Below are 19,517 nucleotides of genomic sequence, written 5' to 3' on the forward strand. Positions count from 1 at the left end.
AAATCCAAATCGTCTTTGAGGGGCTCGCTCAAACAGAAGGAAGAGGCATGAAGCTGAATGGCGTGCTCAGTCGTGAGGTCGTCCTACAAAAGCATATAGATGAAAATTGATTTCGTAAAAGCTTGCGGGGATGTAGGAGTCTTTCGCAGTGTGCTTTGCATTTTCCCGTACTAGTTTATTTCTACACCCCACTTGACTCATTCATATTTCACATTGGATGCAGTGGTTTATCAATAACTGTGTTTCCTGACACTCTGCATGAATAGTAAATTCACAAAAAATAGAAAACAAATTAAAAAATCTGAAAATTTGCAGCGTCAAATATGATCAAACTATGTAGGTGCTTGTAAAGTTTTCATGCCAAAACTATTCGAGGAGCTCTACACAAAAACAAATTAGTGCTTGAAGTTTTGAGCACACATTTAGAACTAAAATATGAAACTTGTGTGTACACCTTTCTCAACATAATATTTTATTATAAAAACATGCAAGAACCTATAAAGTTGGACCATATTTGATGTCACAAATTTTCTGATTTTCTTTAATTTACTGTTCGTATGGGGTGTAGAGGCACCCGGGAGTTATCACAACTTTCTCACATACCTCGATCACAACGTTGCAGCTCAGCCAACAACAAAGAATGAAGTAATCAACGTCACTATCTTAGCTAGCTGGACATAATTAAACTTCGAAAGATGATCACAAGAACGTAACGCCGACGTTGATGCCGACCTTTGATCGATCGGTAAGCACTTCCCAAGCCAGCCCTCTACAGCCATCTATCTCTCCCTAATAATAAAGTAAATAGGGTTTCTGGTCGTCCGTCATGGAAATTACCCCTAAAGTTTGCATAAATTACCCACCATGCCACCGGTAAGTAATAGAAAACGTTTCACAGAGCAAAAAAATCTTGGACTGGGCTGGCCCATGTAAAAACCTTCTATATTGCGCTCTACATGCTGGGAGAATATCCAGCACACCGTATGGGCCGGCCCATGCACAGGCGCCTGCTTTTAATTCTGTTTATTTATTTATTTTCAGTTCCGTTTTATTTTTATTTTTTTAAATAATTTAGAACTTCAAATAATCTTTAAAATGTTAATAAACTGAAAATTATAAATCAACATATTTAAAAAATAAAATGTTTGTGACTTCAAAAACTGCCCGGAGTTTTGTATAAAATGCTCGCATATACAATAAAATGTTGCAATTTTAGAAAAATATTTGTACAATAAGAAAATTCCATGATTTCAAATACAATTCCATGTATTCAAAATTATTAAAGGCATTTAACAAAATGCTTTCCAATTGAAAATATGTTAATGCATTTAAGAAATGTCCTAAAATTTTAAAAATAGCTAATGCCTGTTTTGATAGTTTCTTTTCTTATTTAAAATTTTCCATTCCATTTTTGTTTATTTCTGATTTAAATAATTTAGAATTACATAAACTTTTGCATATTAAAAAATAGGAATTTTGAAATAAAATGCTGATGAAAACATAATGTCCATGAATTTTATAAATATATTACTGATTTATAACAATGTCCATGAATTTAATAAATATATTACTGATTTATAAAAATGTTTGTTTATTTAGAAAAACTTCATGCGTTTCAAAAAAGTTTGTGAATTTGAAATAAAATCCTCCAACATAAAAAATTATGTTCTCCTTTTCTTGAATTGGTCGCCAATTCAAAAGAAAATAATTAAACCCGTTCGAAATATAATAAATATTCACAATTTTTAGTAAACGTTTGTAAATTGTAAAAAATGTTCTCGATTTTAAAATTGTTTTCATATTTGTAAAATTGTTCACGAAAGATCTAATGTATGTAGTTAAACATTAATGCTTCTAAGTCTTTGTGACAATATAACTGTGTGAATTTTGAAGAATTAACTGTTGGATGGATCGAATTATTATTGTATGTTTTATAAAAAAAAGTATTGAAATTTAGAATAAATCTTTGAGTTACCAAGATTTTTGACAACCATGATATATATTTTTTGAAAATGTAAAGATTGCTTCAACTTGTGAATAAATTTAAAGGAAGAAACATTTTCTTGCATTTGTGCATAAAATTTCAAAATCAAGCGATGATATGTGAACATAATGTGGTCACAATCATTAAAGATTATGTTTTTTTCCGTGGCAACGCACGGGCCATTTTGCTATACCTAATAATAAAGAGACTATTGCTTTCGTCGGAAAACCCACCGCTGCATTTTTATAAAAAAGCCCCTGTAATTTTTGTTATTCAACCCACGCTTCATCATTTATCTGCAACGCAAAAGGAAAAAACGAATCGCTGCAAAAATTATACCCGTACGCATCGCCTCCTCCCGTCGACCCTGGGCCACCCTGGCCTGTGCCCACGCCGCCGCCACACCACTCGCCGCCGCGGTCGACCTCAACCGCCACCGCTGCCGATCTCAACCCACCCGCCTCCGCGGCCGTACCTCTTCCCGCTCACTGCCCCCGTTGCGGCGCTCGAGCGCATCGCGTCGACCCTGGTCCACCCTGGCGTGTGCCCAGGCCGCTGCCACACCACTCGCCGCCGCGACCGATCTCAACCACCACTGTTGTCGATGTCAACCCACCCGCCTCCGCGGTCGTACCTCTGCCCGCTTGCTGCCCCCGTTTTGGCGCTCGAGCACAGCTTCTGGATCAAATCAACGCGACAGCTACAGTGACTGGGGATGATGCGTCTGCTCGATGCAGAACGGCGGCGGCGCGGCGGAGCGAAGTACTTGCAGGTGGAGGCGGGCCTCTATGGCTCACACGAGGAACTCCAAGGTGATGGCGCAGCAACGGCGACTCCTTATGGCCAGATAGAGGCGCCTAACCCTTGCTCCCCTCATCGTATCCCCTCCTCCGGCGGGAACTCATCATCTGATGAGATCCCCTCCCCATGCCTCCAACGTGTGCTAAGCATCGGCAAAAAATTTTGTTTTTTGGAGATTTGTTTGCTGATGAATGAATGTATTGAATGTAAGATTGTATTGTTGTAGAGACAGAGAATGGAACACCACCTTCAGTTTTTCATCTGATCCTACATTCTCTACCCCATGAGTGAAATAAGATAACAGTCCATTGATTAATTCACGTAGCCTCTTTGTTTTGCTTTGCTTGTCCCGCTCAATTTCTCATCATGGTGGAATTAACAATGGACGGGTTGATTTCTCAACAAAATAGGATAGGACTGACTACATTAGTTAGTTAGCTTATTATTTTAATAAATCAAAATGATTATAAAAAGATTAAAAGCGTGTGGGTTTTTTTTCTCACGTTGCAACGCACGGGCCCTTTTGCTAGTTTCTATATATGCATATAAGCAGATCCGTTTCAGGATCCCAAGCTGGCCCTCACCCTCGTTCATGCCATGGCGACACCTCCCTCCTCACACCTCCTCGAGGGCCGCCGTCCGGGGTTGTGGCCGCCGTTGGAGTGGAGCGACGAAGCAGAGAGATGGAGGAAGTGGGTGGTGGACAACATGGCAACGCCCTCACCCTCATCTTCACTCCTAGAGGGCCGCCCTCCGGGCCAGTGGCCGGCACCGGAGTGGAAGAAGAAGGCGAAGCCACAAGAGGTAACCAGAGACTGGGCGGAGCTGCCGCGGGATGCGCTGCTACTGGTGCTCGAGAAACTGCAACAGGACGACGTTCTCCTAGGTGCTGAGCTGGTGTGCCGTCCCTGGCACCGGGCTACTCGGGACGAGCCGTCATTGTGGCGCCGCATCGACTTGTTGTTCAGCCATCTCCCCGATCCCTCCTCTTACGCTTCCTCCTCATTGTCCCCTTCGAAGATCTCTCTTCGAACGGGAACACGGTAGGGTTATGATTGACGTAAGTAGGTGTTCAGGATCACTTAGTGATCAGCTAATCATTGACCGCTAGTATAGACCACCTTCATACTTGTTCTACGTAAGTTAGCCACCATATAAAGCTTAGGATGCTGCAACCTAAATACTCCACCTTCCTTACCTAATAACTTGACTAGTTCTGGCACCGAGGTCATAGATTGCTGAGTCCCCGTGGCTCACAGATTCCTTCACAACACCAACAGGTTCAGGTACCCTCGAGACAGGTGATCCCGATGGCACGCAGCTGGCGTGGCAGTACGATGAGGAGAACGACCGCCTGTACGTGAACTATCCAGAAGACTGAGGCGTGGTCGTGATCGTGGGCAAGCATGCAGGATAGCATAGACATTTCTCTTGTTTTGTAGTCCGTAGCGGAACTACCTTGTTTGGATGCGTGATGTAACTCTAATATATTTATGAGATGACAGTTGAATCCCTTATTGTCATTCTTCTATTATTATGTATGCGCTATGTTACCGTGCTTGCGAAACGCTTAGATGCGCTTCTTTCCAATTCGGGTCTCGTTCCCCAAATTGGAAAGGACCGCATTTTAGTCGTTACATATATATAGGCAGCAACCAAAATCCAACCGTTACACACAAAGTGACAAACTCGATGACACCGAAGTCAAGGACTCGGTGGTACCGAGTTGCACAAAGGTGGCAACTTTTGAATCTTGGTGAGACCGATATATACAACTCGGTGGTACTGAAAAGGTGGCTAACGGTCAGATGACCAAACTCGGTGACACCGATACTCAAACTTGGAAATTCCGATTTTGTGTATTGAGGCAACAAAATGTTGGTCACCTAAACTCGGCAGCACCGATTTGGTTTCGGTTGCACCGATTTGGTGGGAATGGCTAGGGTTCTGTCTGAGGTTAAACTCTCGGTGGGTCCGAAGTGTGAAAGTTGGTGAGACCGAATTTGTGTATGTGGGTTTTGACAGAATGATTATGTGGAAAAATGACGAGTATTTTGGTTAACTTTGAGCATTTTGAGCAGTCAGTTCATTTTACTACCTCACCCCCTTTTAATAGTATTGGCTATTCTATGGACTTAAAAGTGATTTCTCACAAAATGTAAAATGAAGAGTCTTCTAGCCTGAAGCTTGAACCAATATTATTCCTTTCTTGCATCAAGGGCATCTCCACATAAACCTTTAGCCATAGCATCTTTTGAAATTTTCTAAAATATACTTGAAAATATATTAGTCCATGCATATGTTGTGATCAATTATCAAAACCACCCTAAAAGGCAATTGTGCTTTCACATAGCCACGGACACGGAGGGAGCACTGCATAGCCCAACAGTGCTTAGAAAAAAAATGTTTTTCCTTAATTTAAAAAAACTAACCTGTTTTATTTCCTGAAGTACTATATTGATGGTTATTTCTAGAGGGTAGGGTAGCCGCTAAATTATGTATCTTTTCTTAGAAACAAGTAGTAGTCGCGTACGTGCACGCACACCCAGTTTGACAGTAATATTATTTCCAAGATTAATTGCAATTAATATTACACCAATCTTAACTGTGTTTAATGCAATTAATGTTGTTTCCAAGTAAATAAATAATATGAGTAACATGTCTCCAAATTATAAGTGTTTTAGAAAGTATTCAGACAAACTCTGCAAGATCTTATATTTCTTTACAAAGGGAGTAGGGCTTGAAAAAACTTGGATTATTTTACTAAGCATCTCCCCTTAGGCAATGAATACTTTAGTTTTTAGAATACAGGTTTCTCTCAGTTTTGTTTAGACAAAAAAGGTAATACTACAAAAAAGCATGGCATTAGGCATACTACAGTTCATAAATTGTGGTAGTTTGTTCATTTCAAGCACATTAAAGTTTTTAGAAACAGTGGCTTCTAGGAAAACCATAGCATTATTCAAATACCCCAAGACTGAGCTGCCAAAAGCAGCCTTGATATAAGGTTTATTGAGAATTTTTAAGATGCATAATATATATAGTCAATAGTGAATGTTAGAGAAGACTGACTACACAAATCTTGGAAACAGGTATTTTTAAAATATTTATTTTTTCTATTTTCATCCAGAACTTTACTTTTTAGTTGTTGTGTGTCGAGATTACAATTTCACCAGAATAGAAGGAAGCTGTAAAACATATAATTCTTCGCATGTCCTCATCAATTATTTAGCTTCCTTCCGAACACGGAAGCAAATGAGTACAATATCAGTAAGAACTGCACTATGTATTCATATTTCCCAATCCAAGTATTCCCTCATAATCGATGCCTGGTTGAAGACTACATCACTAAACTTTCCTAAGCGAATAAAACAGCTCGTTGCTTTTTTTCTCAAATGCCAGTAAAAACCTACATGGCCATGCTGTATTGGACTATCAATTAATAGATTTATGTGTCATCGTCCAGGAATGATTTTTGCCAACTATAACCTACAAAATACTTGCACAGTTCACTTGCGATAAAGAATGTCGCAGTCCTCAGACCTACACAGCAAGGTGAGCGAAGGCGTGCCATCAGATGATAATAACAGGTTGCCGCTTCCCAGCTCCAGTGGTTCAGGGGTTGTGGTTGAGGGCCAGTAGCTTTGGACCATATGGAAAGCACCCTTCCCTGACACTGACTGAGGGAAGAAATCAAGGCGCTTTACTTGCAAATGTCCATCCTGCAAGGCTTTGCCTATAATTTCGAGTCGCAGCGGGATGCCAAGTGCATATGTTAGAGCCCTCATTGCCAACATCGTTGGTTTAATATCCAGAGGACGCACCTCCTTGCAGCAATACTGATGCCAAAACCATAAAATGTGAAATAGTGAGCTCAGTCTGTAAATGGTAAACTTAGTATTGGTTTAGTCATGATTAGGTTGTTACAAAGGACAGAAAAAACACTGCTTATGCAGAGAAAATTCTCAACCTTGATAATTAACTAGTACATAAATAAACTTTTGCGACCAAGATAAACGACATATAAGCCACTACACTAGTTGATTGTTCGAGAATAGTGGTAGGGATAAGAAACTCTAACCTGATGGACATTCATCTCTCCAGGGATAAATGATTTGTAATGAGCTTCTCGAGTACGGATCTCAGTCTCTGCCAGCAATCTTAGCAAAGAAATAACTAGAGAAAAAATTTGTTAAGCGAGCGAGAACAAGTGGACAAACAGAACTTCTTAGCAAGCTTGTATTATCCTTACTCCTGAGTGGCATGATCTCCTGTAGACTTCTCTTGTACAAGTCGTGAGAACTCAGACTGCACAAGATAAAAGCAAATAGTTTTAAAACCCAAATGTAACAACAAAGAAGCAAACGGGTCTTGAAACTTAATGTCATGTCCCGTCAAACAAAATCACTACAAAACATCAAGTTAAAAGCTCATACCCATTTGCAACAGAATTGACCAAATGATTCAACTCCTGAAAGAACATGAAGACAAATGGTTAAGTATATAATTTAAGATATATTATGAAGAAAATCATATTTGGTTAACATAAAGCATACAGCAGTTGTAATGGTGTGACAAACAAATATTTCGGCGACATATATATCATGCCAACTGCTCCTAATGCTCCATTACTTTTGTACTGGATGCTATTTCAGGAAACGATACTTGAGCTGAATAACATCCATACAGTAGCAAGAATGAAAAGTGGAGTTTTTAGTCAAGTGGATACCATAGCATTATTAAGGAGCTCTTAAGTTGGTGTGGTCCTGTAGACCAGTATCTCCACCATGTCATATACTCTGTGTTCCAAAATTCAAATAATAGCTTTTACAGCATCAAATTCTAAGCCATTGAATAATTTCCATGTCAGAGCTAATACTGCTATATCCACTATTCATATAGCAGCTATGCCTCCTCCATGCCACATGTGCCAAAACTACTTCAACTAAATAAACATTTTTTCCTCTACACTCTTCTTAGATATCCTTAAGAAAAAGTAATATGGAAACAAGAAAATAAACATTTGTAGAACTCCACAGTCCTCCCCAAAATTTACATGTATGGCAGAGTGCTAATAGGTTTTCCCTCTCCTCTGACTCTGCATACCCCCTCTGTTTTAGGTCGCATATTTTGGAATTCGCTAAGACCAAGGAGTTTAATACTTCTCTGAACCTCATGCTGTTCTTTTGATAAGAATTAGAGTAGTTCAGGCTGGCTGTCTTAGTTCAGTAGACCTATAGATATGGATCAATGTTTATTATATGTCTCGCTACATATATTTCATACTCGGAAATCATAACAGTAAGCAAAGATGTGTATTATAGTAAAAAAGTGAGAGTAGATTTTAGCTTATACGATGGCCTGCTATATGTGATAGATTTTTACTATCCTTCATGAGGCAGACCACAAACCGCGATTACGACCTTGCATCTACTTCTCGTTTTATTTAAGTGTGTAGTTCCATATGCTTTTTTTTTACAGAGGACAGAAAAACAGTTTCTACAGAAGGAAGAAAAACACAAAAACATTTTAAGGTATTGTTCTGTATCAAGGATATTTTCTGATGATGTAGCATGGGTTTAGATAACTTCAAAGCAGATTCAGCAAAGGCACTGGACAAAAAAGTTAGAGAAGAGGCTCGAGCCGAGCCTGACTTCGAATTAACAAAGCCATCAGCCCACTAGGATTACAGCCAACCACATCGTACAAGCAGCACTGGACGTATTCAGGCCACATAAGGGACATCAAGTTATTTTGGCAAGTATTATAAATCAGACGTAGTTTGCTTTTCACTAAGGACTGAACTAAGTATTATAAAAGAACTAGGGTTACTAGGTCAGAGAAAGAAATAAAGCTTCTGTAAGCTGGGAGAAAACATACAGAAACAACACTTGAAAAGTATTCTTCAGGATTTAAGAAGTATGCTTTGTCCCATTTCAGACGACAGAAATTCTCTCTGGACACTGCCACATGTTCCATTAGACGAGTAACTTCAGCTTGACTATCTTGCATTTGTCCAAGATTTTCCTGTTTAAAAGCATAGTCATATCAAACCTTGATGCAAAACAAAAATACAACAGCATAAAAAAACCTAGTAACTTAGATAGTTACCATGTAGGAGAAAAGGAAAGCTCTGTAGAAATAGTTGCCATCTCCGCGAGTTCGTCTGAAGTGCACATAGCGTTGACAAAGAATCTGCACAAAACTAGTTTTGCACATTAGCATAGAACACTTAAATAATGAGAATGCTCCTATGGTGGCATGCAAACTTACCTTGATTATTTCCTGGACAATGTCACTATCTGGATAATCATGAACCAAATTTAAGAGTGGTTCCTGCCATACAAAGAATAAGTATCATAAAAAGGGCACAAACGATTTAGTAGATTCATCTGAATTAAGGATGGATTCGAATAAGTAATGCTGAAGCACAAGGCACAAAATTTTAAGCCTAGGAAATTCTTTTATGGTTTTCACACATCAATCACCCACTTATTTGGGAGGAAAATGATATAAGGCCATCTTTGGGAAAACCTATGTTACATTAGATAGGATCATCGATCACAATGTGCAAAATTGAAACTTATTTTATGTCACATAAGAACTTCTCCTGTACCCTAACTCACATTATTGATAAGACTTGAGACACATGACCTTATCAAGGGTAAGTTCCACTGTAATTACACAGAGTAACGTCTACGAAAATGTTATGTTCCAGAAAGAAGAAGAAACTAACAACAAAGGATTCAAATGACAAACAATTTAAGGTTGCATGTAACACACATTCAAACAAGGGGAATGATCATATATATTAGCATGCTAAGCAAGATGGTGTTAACTCTTGAATATGTAGTGAAAGTTTATTGTAGGACATCGGAAAGGTCAGACGGTGTTAACTGAATGAGGAAAAGATTAAAAAAAGCAATGCATTGTTGTGAGCAGAGGAGCTACAATGTTCTCACCTGGCATCCTAATGTCCTTGGATGAGCATCCGGACACCGGAAAACACCACTGACACTGAGAACACGGCAGTCCTTCAGTGGTCGGAGGTATGTTCTCTTGCCATCCAGCAGCTTATTCCAATTTTTCCACAGAGAAAAATATTCATTTTTGTTGAGCGGCACCGAGTCATGCCGAACAAGATTATGCGGGAGATTCCTCTCTTGAGCGCTCATAAACAATGGAATGTAGAGTTTCTCATCATCAGGTAATTCATCCTATAAATTGCAGACAGAGAGTTGTAAAGGATACTTTCCAGCACAAATAACGCGCATAAGTACAAAAAACAACAAGTGTAGTAACAACTAAAACAACTGATTGAGACTCCAACTAATGCAATCAACAACTAGAAAATTAATTTCACCACCTCGACGACACTGTGAGGCATCCTTCTCTGTGTTCAGAACAATTGGACAAATAACTTAAGTCACCAAGTCAAGGAATTGAACTAAGAACTAGCAGGAAAGGAACAAAAAAATTCACCTCATCCTCTTGCATCACCTCCCAACCCTCGTCATCTTCGTCTTCGGGCCAATCATCATCATCATCCAATCCTTCATCCTAGAAAATGGCAGAACATGCTTGTAAAAAAGTACTTTCAGCACAAATGCAGAGAACAGTAGGAAAAAGTGCAGTGAAAACCAGGCATTATTAGATAAACAAAAGGCAAGTGTAATACTGACTCCGTTCACAAATATAAGATGCTTTGGATATTCGAAATGGACTACGTATGGACTGAAATGAGTGAACAAACACACTAAAATGTGTCTATATTCATCTGATTCACAAGAATGTTAGAGCATCTTATTTATGAACGGAGGGAGTAACAACCACAACAACTTATTCAAACTCCAACGGATACAATCAACAAGTAGAAAAGAAAATCCAGCACTGTGACAACTGACAAGGCACCATTCTCCATGATCAGAACAATTGGACAAAGAACTCAAGTCCCCTAGTCATAGAATTGAACTAAGAACTAGCACCAAAGGGACACAAAGTTTCACCACATCATCTTGCGCCGCCTCCCAATCCATTCTATCTTCTTCTTGGGGCCAATCATCATCATCATCGTCATCCGATCCTTCATCCTAGAAAACGGCAGGGCGTTGTGAGAAAAAAAAAACACTTTCCAGCGGAAATGCAGAGAACAGAGTAAAAGAAGTGCGGTGAAAACAGAGCACCCGGTCCAGACAACAGAGGGACATCCATCGGTTTTCAGTTATCCTGCCATGGAAATATCCAATCTAGCTCTCCTAGTCACCCGATTGGACCAATAACTCGCAGCAAAATATCAAAGGAACGCAATTTCTGAATTTCATTCGGGCCATTACTGAACAGAAACCCCAACGAACTGGAACATCCCGCCCTCCGAAATTAACTGATTGGGCTTGCAAGCATGCAACCAATCGATCTTCCCAGCAAGGCAAAAACTACACCAGTTCGAAGAACGTAGCCAAGAGCACGATAATTAAACTGCGGCGACACCCGATCCTGCGGCAGCCGAGCCAAGAAAGCACCCGGCCACGAACCGGGCGCAAGAAACGCCCCAAGGCGGACCAAGAACGAAGCCGCGGTCACCCCGAATCGAGCTGCGCGAACGATATATCGTAGAACAACCACCATCCACCCAGGATGCTACAGGAGGAAGCAAGATTGCAAGAACTCACCGTGTGCTTGACGATGGGGGTCAGCGGCGGCCGAAGCGGGAGCGACGAGGTGGAAACCGCCGCCGCGGGGTCGAGGGAGGCTGACGGCGCAAGGCCCGGTGCAGGCGGCGGTGTGGGTCCGGCGCCGCCGTCTCCGCCTCCGCTGCTTCCCGCCCTGTCCCCGTAGAGGTTGACCTCGAATTTTATCCCCATTTCTTTGGCTTGCAGGAGATTCCCTTTCTGCCCCTCCGAGAAGCACTGGCCTCTTTCCTCTCGCTCCCTCCGTTTGTGGAGAATTCGGTAGCGGTCTTCTGCAAGGGCCCAAGTGGTAGATATTTAGGACAGTAAAACTGAACCTAAAGCGAGCCCTTTCAGTGTTTTGCTTTTTTAGCCGTCCATTTTGATGATCGGGTCGTTTCTAGCCGTCGGATGTGATGTATACCGCCACCTCCAGCACATTTTTTCATCATCGGTCCGACTGTCCTAATGGGCCGCTGCTCCGGTGACCGAAACCGTGTTATCTGGTGAAATGGGCCTATTTTCTCAGCCCATCCAGGGTCAAAAAATTCATATTTTCCATACGTTATCTATAAAATATATGCAACTACACAAATGAAACATACATAATTAAACAAATAAATTTATATTACCTGTTTCAACACCATCCATTCACGCTAACTTTATTCGAACAACAAACCTACAATACACAATAAATTTCAACAAATTTAACATACAACCATTACTCATTATTCAAAAAAATAAAGAATTAAAGACAACAAAGTTTAACAAATATAATCGTACCTACAACCAACACAACTAAAAAAGAATTAAGTCCAGCTCACAAACTAAGAACTGCATACACCAACATCAAAACAAATACAAAGGATGGTATATATATAGAGCAAGTAAGCTACTAACGTCCCTCTACTTATAACTACTGTTCATGAATACAAAGGTCAACAAAGTTACAAATGCTAATGCAAAACCTACAGCCATTCCTATCCTAGATCAATACCAAATTAATGTCTCGCTAAAAACGTTCAACATACACATCAATACACAAAAAATGCTAACGCAAAAGTATTAATGGCTAAACAGGCCCATATCAGCCCAATTATAATATTACACACAAATTACAAAATTACTATTACGTGGCCCATAACACCCCAAATTTTCCAAAAAATAAAACAAAAAAATTGCATCAAAATAAAAATCGCAAACCACAAGAAAATAATTAATGTAATACAAATATATCTTAAGCGATTACGATCCTACATAGATATACAGAATTAAACCCTCACTAAAAACGTTCAACATACACATCAATACACAAAAACTGCTGCTGCAAAAGTATTAATACATATGCAGGCCCCTATAAGCCTAGTTTAAATATTACACACAAATAAGAAATTTACTATTATGTGGCCAATAACACCACAATTTTTTTTAAAAAAAACAAAAAAATGCAACAAAATAAACATCGCAAACCACAATAAAATAATTACTATTATACAAATATATCAATAATAATTTCATCCTAAATTTATAATAGACGGGCGCAGCAACGCGCGCCTTTCATGATCTAGTATCTTATATAAGTAGTAAGTAGTACGAGGCTATACTAGCATCTTAGGGGGGTAAAATTCACTGTTTTGACTTTTTTCGAAAAGTTAATTCAGATCTGACCTCGTGTGGGAAAAAATTCGGATCTGACCCTTTTGCTACCGTCAAAGGCCTTGGTGGCAGGGTATAACAACCTATCGCCGAGGCCCCTAGCGGTAGGGTTACACGTCTATCCTAAAAAGATATGTAAGTTACGGACACAGTGCGCGCGAGTGCCTACCGCCAAACCCTTTGGCGGTAGGGTCACATGCGCTACCGTCGGCCTCTTTGGCGGTAGACCATTTTCCTACCGTCAGAGGCCTCGCCGGTAGGTTGTTGTACCCTACCGCCGAGGACTCTGGCGGTAGCAAAAGGGTCAGATCCGAAACATTTTCCCATTCAGGGTCAAATCTGGCTTAACTTTTTGAAAAAGGTCAAAACAGCGAATTTCACCTCTTAGGGGATGAGGTGATGACTCTACATGGTAGGGACAGTGTATCAGGAAATTGTCCAAATCCTCGCCATCACTCAGGATTTTTATCACGCCGCGAGCTCTGGCCCACTCCTCCTTTAGAAACCTCGTCGACAACAAGACGAGTGGGACAACCACCTCTCTCTCTCTCCCTCACACACACACATTTTTCTTCTTGTAGGTTATTGTTTTTTCTTAGGTTTTGTTTTCTTGGAGACATCGATGATGTAGTGGTGGCGACGACACGTTAAAATAAGGTCTTTCCAGCCTCTCCCTACATCGGCGACATCCGATCAGTCGGCGTCGCTGAGTTGTCAGGGTATGTGTTGTTAGATATGTTGTGTCTTTTCGGATGTTGATACTTAGTATATCAATAGTGAAGCGTTCATGTAGCTCTTGGTGTGACGATTTTGACCTCTTATTTCAGTTATTCACAATGATTCCAATAGAATTAAGCTTCCAGGGGCCTAGCCGACGGGACGTTGGCGAGCCAAGTGAGATGGAAGGACGCAGCTACTGGACCGCCAAGATCGGAGTCGCGTAAATTGCTTGCTGGTAAACCACGAACACTGGAGAACATAGGTCTGAGGCCGCCGAGGTCGGAGCAGTGCCATCAAAGACCCATTGCGAAACGCCATGTGCCCACCATGCTAATAGGTCGACATGTTGCCAAATGCAGCCGTCGTTCACGATACTACCACTATTGCCTCAACATACCGCCATGTTGGAGCCACCACCGTTGCTTAAGGGGGCGTCATGGGATACGAAGACCGTTGCGCAAAGCAGGTATGCAACTAGTCGCAACGCCCGTGCCAGCAACAACACTAGAAGCATGTTGGCTACATCATCGGGATGGGGTGTCCATGGCCATCGTTAGGGCTGAAAGTGCGTTATATCGACTAGAGGGGGGTGAATAGGAGATTTTTAGAATTTCATCACTGAGGAAATTCCTTTTGAGGAAATTCCTCACTGATGACTAACTTACAGCGGAAACAGTTAAGGATCAGTCGTGCAAACGTTCACACCAGCAGTATTTCAGAGTGAAGAATGTGAAAACAGATTGCACAGTAAGCAGGCACGCAGAATACAGATGATGATTAACTCAAGTGAAGAATTTGAGGTTGAGGAAATTCAGAGAAAGTCTTCAGCAAATTCTTCAAACAGTCACAATGGATGTCATCAACACATAATACAGAGAATGTAAAGAGTTGAGGAATTAGAACCCGATTCTTGGTGAAGACTGCTGTTGATGACCCAGTTCCAACTGCTGTGACAGTTGTACATCTGGTTTGGAGCGGCTTGGTATTGAAACCAAAGGACACCCAGTCCCGAGACACACAGTCCCTACCGTATTCTCCTTGAGCTAAGGACACACAGTCCTCGTCCAACACTCGTGGTAAGTCTTCAGGACAGACTTTCAAACCCTCACAAACTCGGTCACCCGGCGATCCACAATTGACTGCTGGATTGCTCTAGACCATGACGCCTAACCGTTTGGAGGATGCACAGTCCTCAACGGTAAAAGGCTTCAGTCCCACACAGGAACAACTTCTTCAGTGATGTTCAATCACTAGGTTTGGTTTGTGGTTTCGGTGGGTGGTGTATTTCCTCACTGATGAATTACTCTCGAAGCCTCTGAGGAATTTGGGTTGCTCTTATGACAAGTGTCAGTTTTTAACGGAGCAGCCAACCAGCTAGTGGTTGTGGGGGGTGACTATTTATAGCCTGGGAGCATCCCGACATGATTTGACACTAATGCCCTTAAATAATATGACCGTTGGAGTGGATAAGACCAGTGACTTGGCGTGGTTATCGAAACGGTCGGGACCCTCAACTGTGAGAGTCCTCATGTCACTCATATTCCTCACTTGAGGCTTTTGGTAGGATTAGGCTTGGGTTGAGCATCATGAGGAAATCCATTCCATAGTGTTACTTTGACCCCCTTTAACAGTACGGTGTTCCTATTCATCAAATACGAAGAAAGTAAAACAGAAAACGTAAATCTTCACGCTTCAATTTCTTCAAAATGATTTTTCTTCAGGAACCACCGGTCTTCTCAATATCAGTATGTTCATGAGGAATATCAATTTCATCGCAGATTCCTCGCGATTCATTTCTTCAGCTCCAGACCAATTTCTTCAACTAAAGATATACATTTTTAGGGGTCGATATTCTTCAAATATCTCAAACTCCTCAATGACTTATAGATCCTGTGTACACTTATAAACACATTAAATACTTAACCTATAAGTCTTCAAACCACCAAAATCACTAAGGGGTACTAGATGCACTTGCAAGGGCACACCGCAACGCTCGCTCTAGTGAGTTCGAAAACGGGCGCGAACATGAGGAGCGATAATGATGAACGCCCATCCTAATAAGGTTGAGTTGTGACGTCGCCTCATACTGATACGACTGGTTTAATTCATGGTTTAACTTTTCCTATAAAAAAAGAGAACTCGTGGTTAAACTCGAATCTTGGAAAATATATGCGCCTTTTAAGCGAAGGTAGTATTTCGTCCGTCCGAAATTACATGTCGCATAAATGAATAAAAATACATATATGTAACACTAAAATACATCTAGATACATTCATTTATGTGACAACTATTTCAGAACGAAGGGAGTAGTAATAAGTGTTGAGCATTATGGACAGGTGGTCCCTTGAGATCTACAGGGAAACACAAAAAAAACCCAGAGATTTATGAAAACGGCTCTCTTGACGATCTATACGAATTTCCCACGGAAACAACCAGGCAATAAAAAAAAGAAACTTGTCGCGAGTTCAAAAACCGACGTTTCGAGACCGATCAAAACGACGAGCAAATAAGCGAAGAAGGAACCGTGTCGGTCGCGCACGTCTTCTGGTTTTGGTCGCTGGCATCATATAGATAGCGCACATTTGATTAAGAAGGTGCGTTTGCATTGCATGAAGGCAACACCAAGAATTCATCATGATTCATAATGCATCTCAGATCAAGAGCTAGCGGCTGCAGCAATATACCACTACTTTGTTTTTTCTTATAACGTGACCTGGCAGTGCTACTAGGACAGGGCCTGCCGGCGTGTTCCAGGCCGCACGAAGATGCGGCCCATTTGCACCATCAGGCGATTACACGGTTCATGCGGCTCGCGGGACGCAGCAGCGCCAGCGAGCGAACCCCGGGTGTTTAGTCCCACATCGCCCGGCGAGAGCACTCGTCACCTGTTTATAAGCACCACGCTTCTTGCCACATCGTCCCTTCGGGGACATCCGATAAAATTGGAACGATACAGAGAAGATTAGCATGGCCCCTGCGCAAGGATGACACGCACAAATCGAGAAATGGTCCAAATTTTTTTAAGGTTTTCGCACGCAGGTCCCCGCGCACTTCACAGATACGCCCCTGTGGGCAATCTTCTCTTGCGCGGTTGTGCACTTTTCTTTGCGGCTAGGCCCTTCCACCCTTTCCTTCCCTTCTATCTAACCCCTTGGCCTTCACTGCCGTACCTGTCATCATGCTTAATTTTTTCTTCTTCATTTCGGTAACGCGTGTTTCACATCTGTCCGTGCGTCCATATTCCTTTTCTCTATCTGACTGACTGTTATTGTATCAGTTAAATCACTATTCTTAGACTGTGTATGTCAAAATGTAAGTATATATTCCTTTTTGGTGATTTGGACTGATCTGGAGATCAATGCACCATGACATGCGTGCAAAAATTGAGCGAGCCGATGGGACATCACATCACACGATCCGTAGTTGATCAGTCAGTACCAAAAGTGTTTCAGGGCACGTCGAAGGTATGAACTCAACGAGTGTATATATCTACGGACCAAGCAGCTCATTAACCCACCCCTTGTATATATTTACTGGCTCAATATGCTCCCCATGTACCTCCAAGAGAGCCTCTCCTTCTCCATCTCGATCGTACCTCTCTCCGGAGTGGGGGGCTAGTTCAAAGGAGGAGAGAGGAAGGGGACGGAGGAGATGGAGGACACGGCTGCTGTCATTCCGGCGCTGTTGGAGACCGATGTGTGCGCAGCGCAGCCGAGCGGAGCAGGAGTTTTCGAGACGGAGCTCTCACTTTAGGTTCAGTCTGAATGCAGACATTTGTTTTTTTTCAGAAAAAAAGAAACATGTGCATACAGAGATACTCTTCATGTAGTATCCCTAACTGAAGCTCAATCTGTGATGCACCCCTCATGTCTGTTGGCAAATTGGCATTGCCATTCCCATCATATTCTCTGAATGACCTGAGGCTCAGTATGATTCGGGTAAAAGCTTGTACTAGTACTCCTCCGTCCCATAATATAAGGCCCTGTTTGGTTTCAATAAATCACCTGACTTATAAGTCAGATGACTTATAAGTCACGCCTGTTTGGTTGTCATCTGACTTATAAGTCATCTTTTCATGCAAAAGTGGGTGACTTATAAGTTTTAAGTTGGGGTGGAGCAACTTATGACTTATAAGTTGGGGTGACTTATAAGTTGGGTCTGTTTGGTAAAATAAGTCATTTTTTTGCATTTTTCAACTTATAAGTTGGTGACTTATTTGGAACCAAACAGGGCCTAAGACTTTTTTTGACACTAGAGTAGTAGATGGATACATGCTACGTACAAGGATCTGGCTCAGGCTTACTGGTAGGTGGTTCTGCACCCAGTACCAAGGATCTGTTTCAGGCATTGGCTAATGATGGTTGTCTGCACCCGGGACCAAGGACAGAGTGCTGTGCTTTGCGGGCAACTCCAAAGTCGTGCATATTTCCGCCCCCTCTTAGCCTCCATGTCTAGTGCAAGAGCTTTGTCAGACAAGTCCACAAAGTGCCTGGATAGTAATATTATACAGAGATGCCCAAGATTAGTGCTTAATGGTTCAGATCATGGTCCAGGTTTGGCCACTAATGTTATGTTCTTGCTGGAGACTTAAACAAAATGTTCCTCAATGTACCAACAGCACCGTTAATCCAAGCATGCTTTCCTTCACCACGGAGTACACTTTCTTAGGCCCTGTTTGGATTATCGTTTTCATTCCAAATACACCTGTTGTAGAACATACAGGCCTCGGTCCGTCGTTTTTATTTTCGCCCAGAAACAACACTCGGCCGGTAAGTTACATCTATAGGTAAAATACATCCGTATTGACTTACACCCATTTCAAGCGCGGCCTTAGGGAAGCAGGTTTATAATCTTGGGTCAGCCAATTATAAACACCACGAATCTTGCTCCTCCATGTTTCTGAATTCGTCGGATATTAGGTCTTGGCCCCGGAGCGCGCGATCCTAGATTCCCAGTTCTCGGGAGACGCCGAGATGGTGATGACTGCTGCTTCTATTCCAAATCTACCAAGAAAACCTGCCTGATTTGGATTTTGGAATGCAGTTACAACCATAACTTGACCATCTTTTCGTCATTTCGGGAGCTTGAGCCACTGAATTTCCTCTAGAAATTGCGCTTGTCTACAGAACTTAACTCCTATCGCATTGCATGCATTCAACTCTACTTCTATTCTTCTAGTAATTTTGGTAATCATCTTATTCTGAAGCAAACAATTCCTTCAGGTCTCCAAGCATTCAAGTATTCAACCCTGTCAAAGGAATGAGGTCAGCAATGAGGTCATCCTAGCAAGCGATGTCAGCAATGATATCATCCTAAGACCTGATGTCAGCGATGACTACATCCCATGGCCTAAATCTCCTGTTAACACTAGTATAAAAGGAGCTGAACTCCTCTTTGTTTCTCAAGCAATTCAAGCATCCAAGCAGTAGTACATGAGATAGCTTCTCAAATGCAAGGCTGTGTGTGGCATGTGTGTGCAGCCTCTCTCTGATCCTCTTTGTTCGGGGTGAAATGAAAACTTGTAGAGGTGATTTGGTGATCACCGAATCTCTTGTATTCGGTGCACACCAAATCACTTCCACATGCTTTCGTTTTGTCTTGTTCGTCCGGTATGGACCGTATGGTATGCCTCGTCATGAGGCGTATCTACACACGGCTATCAAGGATGGCCACGTGTGGCGATTTGGTTC

General features: G+C 41.7%; 1 protein-coding gene and 1 non-coding gene across 3 annotated transcripts; one reads left to right on the forward strand and one right to left on the reverse strand.

The window, feature by feature from the left end:
* Positions 1-5,976: 5,976 nt before the first annotated feature.
* Positions 5,977-11,668, reverse strand: LOC123424483. Of its 2 annotated transcripts, none has more exons than XM_045108100.1 (11): positions 11,455-11,668; positions 10,792-10,875; positions 10,268-10,345; positions 9,748-10,002; positions 9,059-9,121; positions 8,897-8,980; positions 8,666-8,812; positions 7,222-7,256; positions 7,038-7,093; positions 6,867-6,961; positions 5,977-6,624 (listed from the first exon to the last, which is right to left on the reverse strand). In XM_045108100.1, the coding sequence occupies exons 1-11, from the start codon at positions 11,644-11,646 to the stop codon at positions 6,295-6,297; spliced, it is 1,419 nt and encodes a 472-aa protein (XP_044964035.1). In that variant the 5' UTR covers positions 11,647-11,668; the 3' UTR covers positions 5,977-6,294. The 2 variants fall into 2 exon arrangements, with proteins under 2 accessions (XP_044964035.1, XP_044964037.1); XM_045108102.1 differs by having other exon boundaries at positions 5,977-6,664.
* A 5,076-nt stretch (positions 11,669-16,744) lies between these two features.
* Positions 16,745-16,847, forward strand: LOC123433656. The gene has a single exon (XR_006624994.1). It is a non-coding gene; the product is annotated as a U6 spliceosomal RNA (small nuclear RNA).
* Positions 16,848-19,517: the final 2,670 nt, after the last annotated feature.

Source organism: Hordeum vulgare, chromosome 2H, assembly GCF_904849725.1.
Source record: "Hordeum vulgare subsp. vulgare chromosome 2H, MorexV3_pseudomolecules_assembly, whole genome shotgun sequence".
NCBI lineage: Eukaryota > Viridiplantae > Streptophyta > Magnoliopsida > Poales > Poaceae > Hordeum > Hordeum vulgare.

Bases quoted from the DNA above. Each gene is read 5' to 3' on its own strand.
- LOC123424483 (XM_045108100.1), bottom strand. From the start codon at position 11,646: ATGGGGATAAAATTCGAGGTCAACCTCTACGGGGACAGGGCGGGAAGC. The intron at 10,346-10,791 runs GTGAAACTTTGT...GCCATTTTCTAG, and splicing joins AGGCGGCGCAAGATGATGTG to GATGAAGGATTGGATGATGA. The intron at 7,094-7,221 runs GTATGAGCTTTT...TATCTTGTGCAG, and splicing joins GTCAATTCTGTTGCAAATGG to TCTGAGTTCTCACGACTTGT.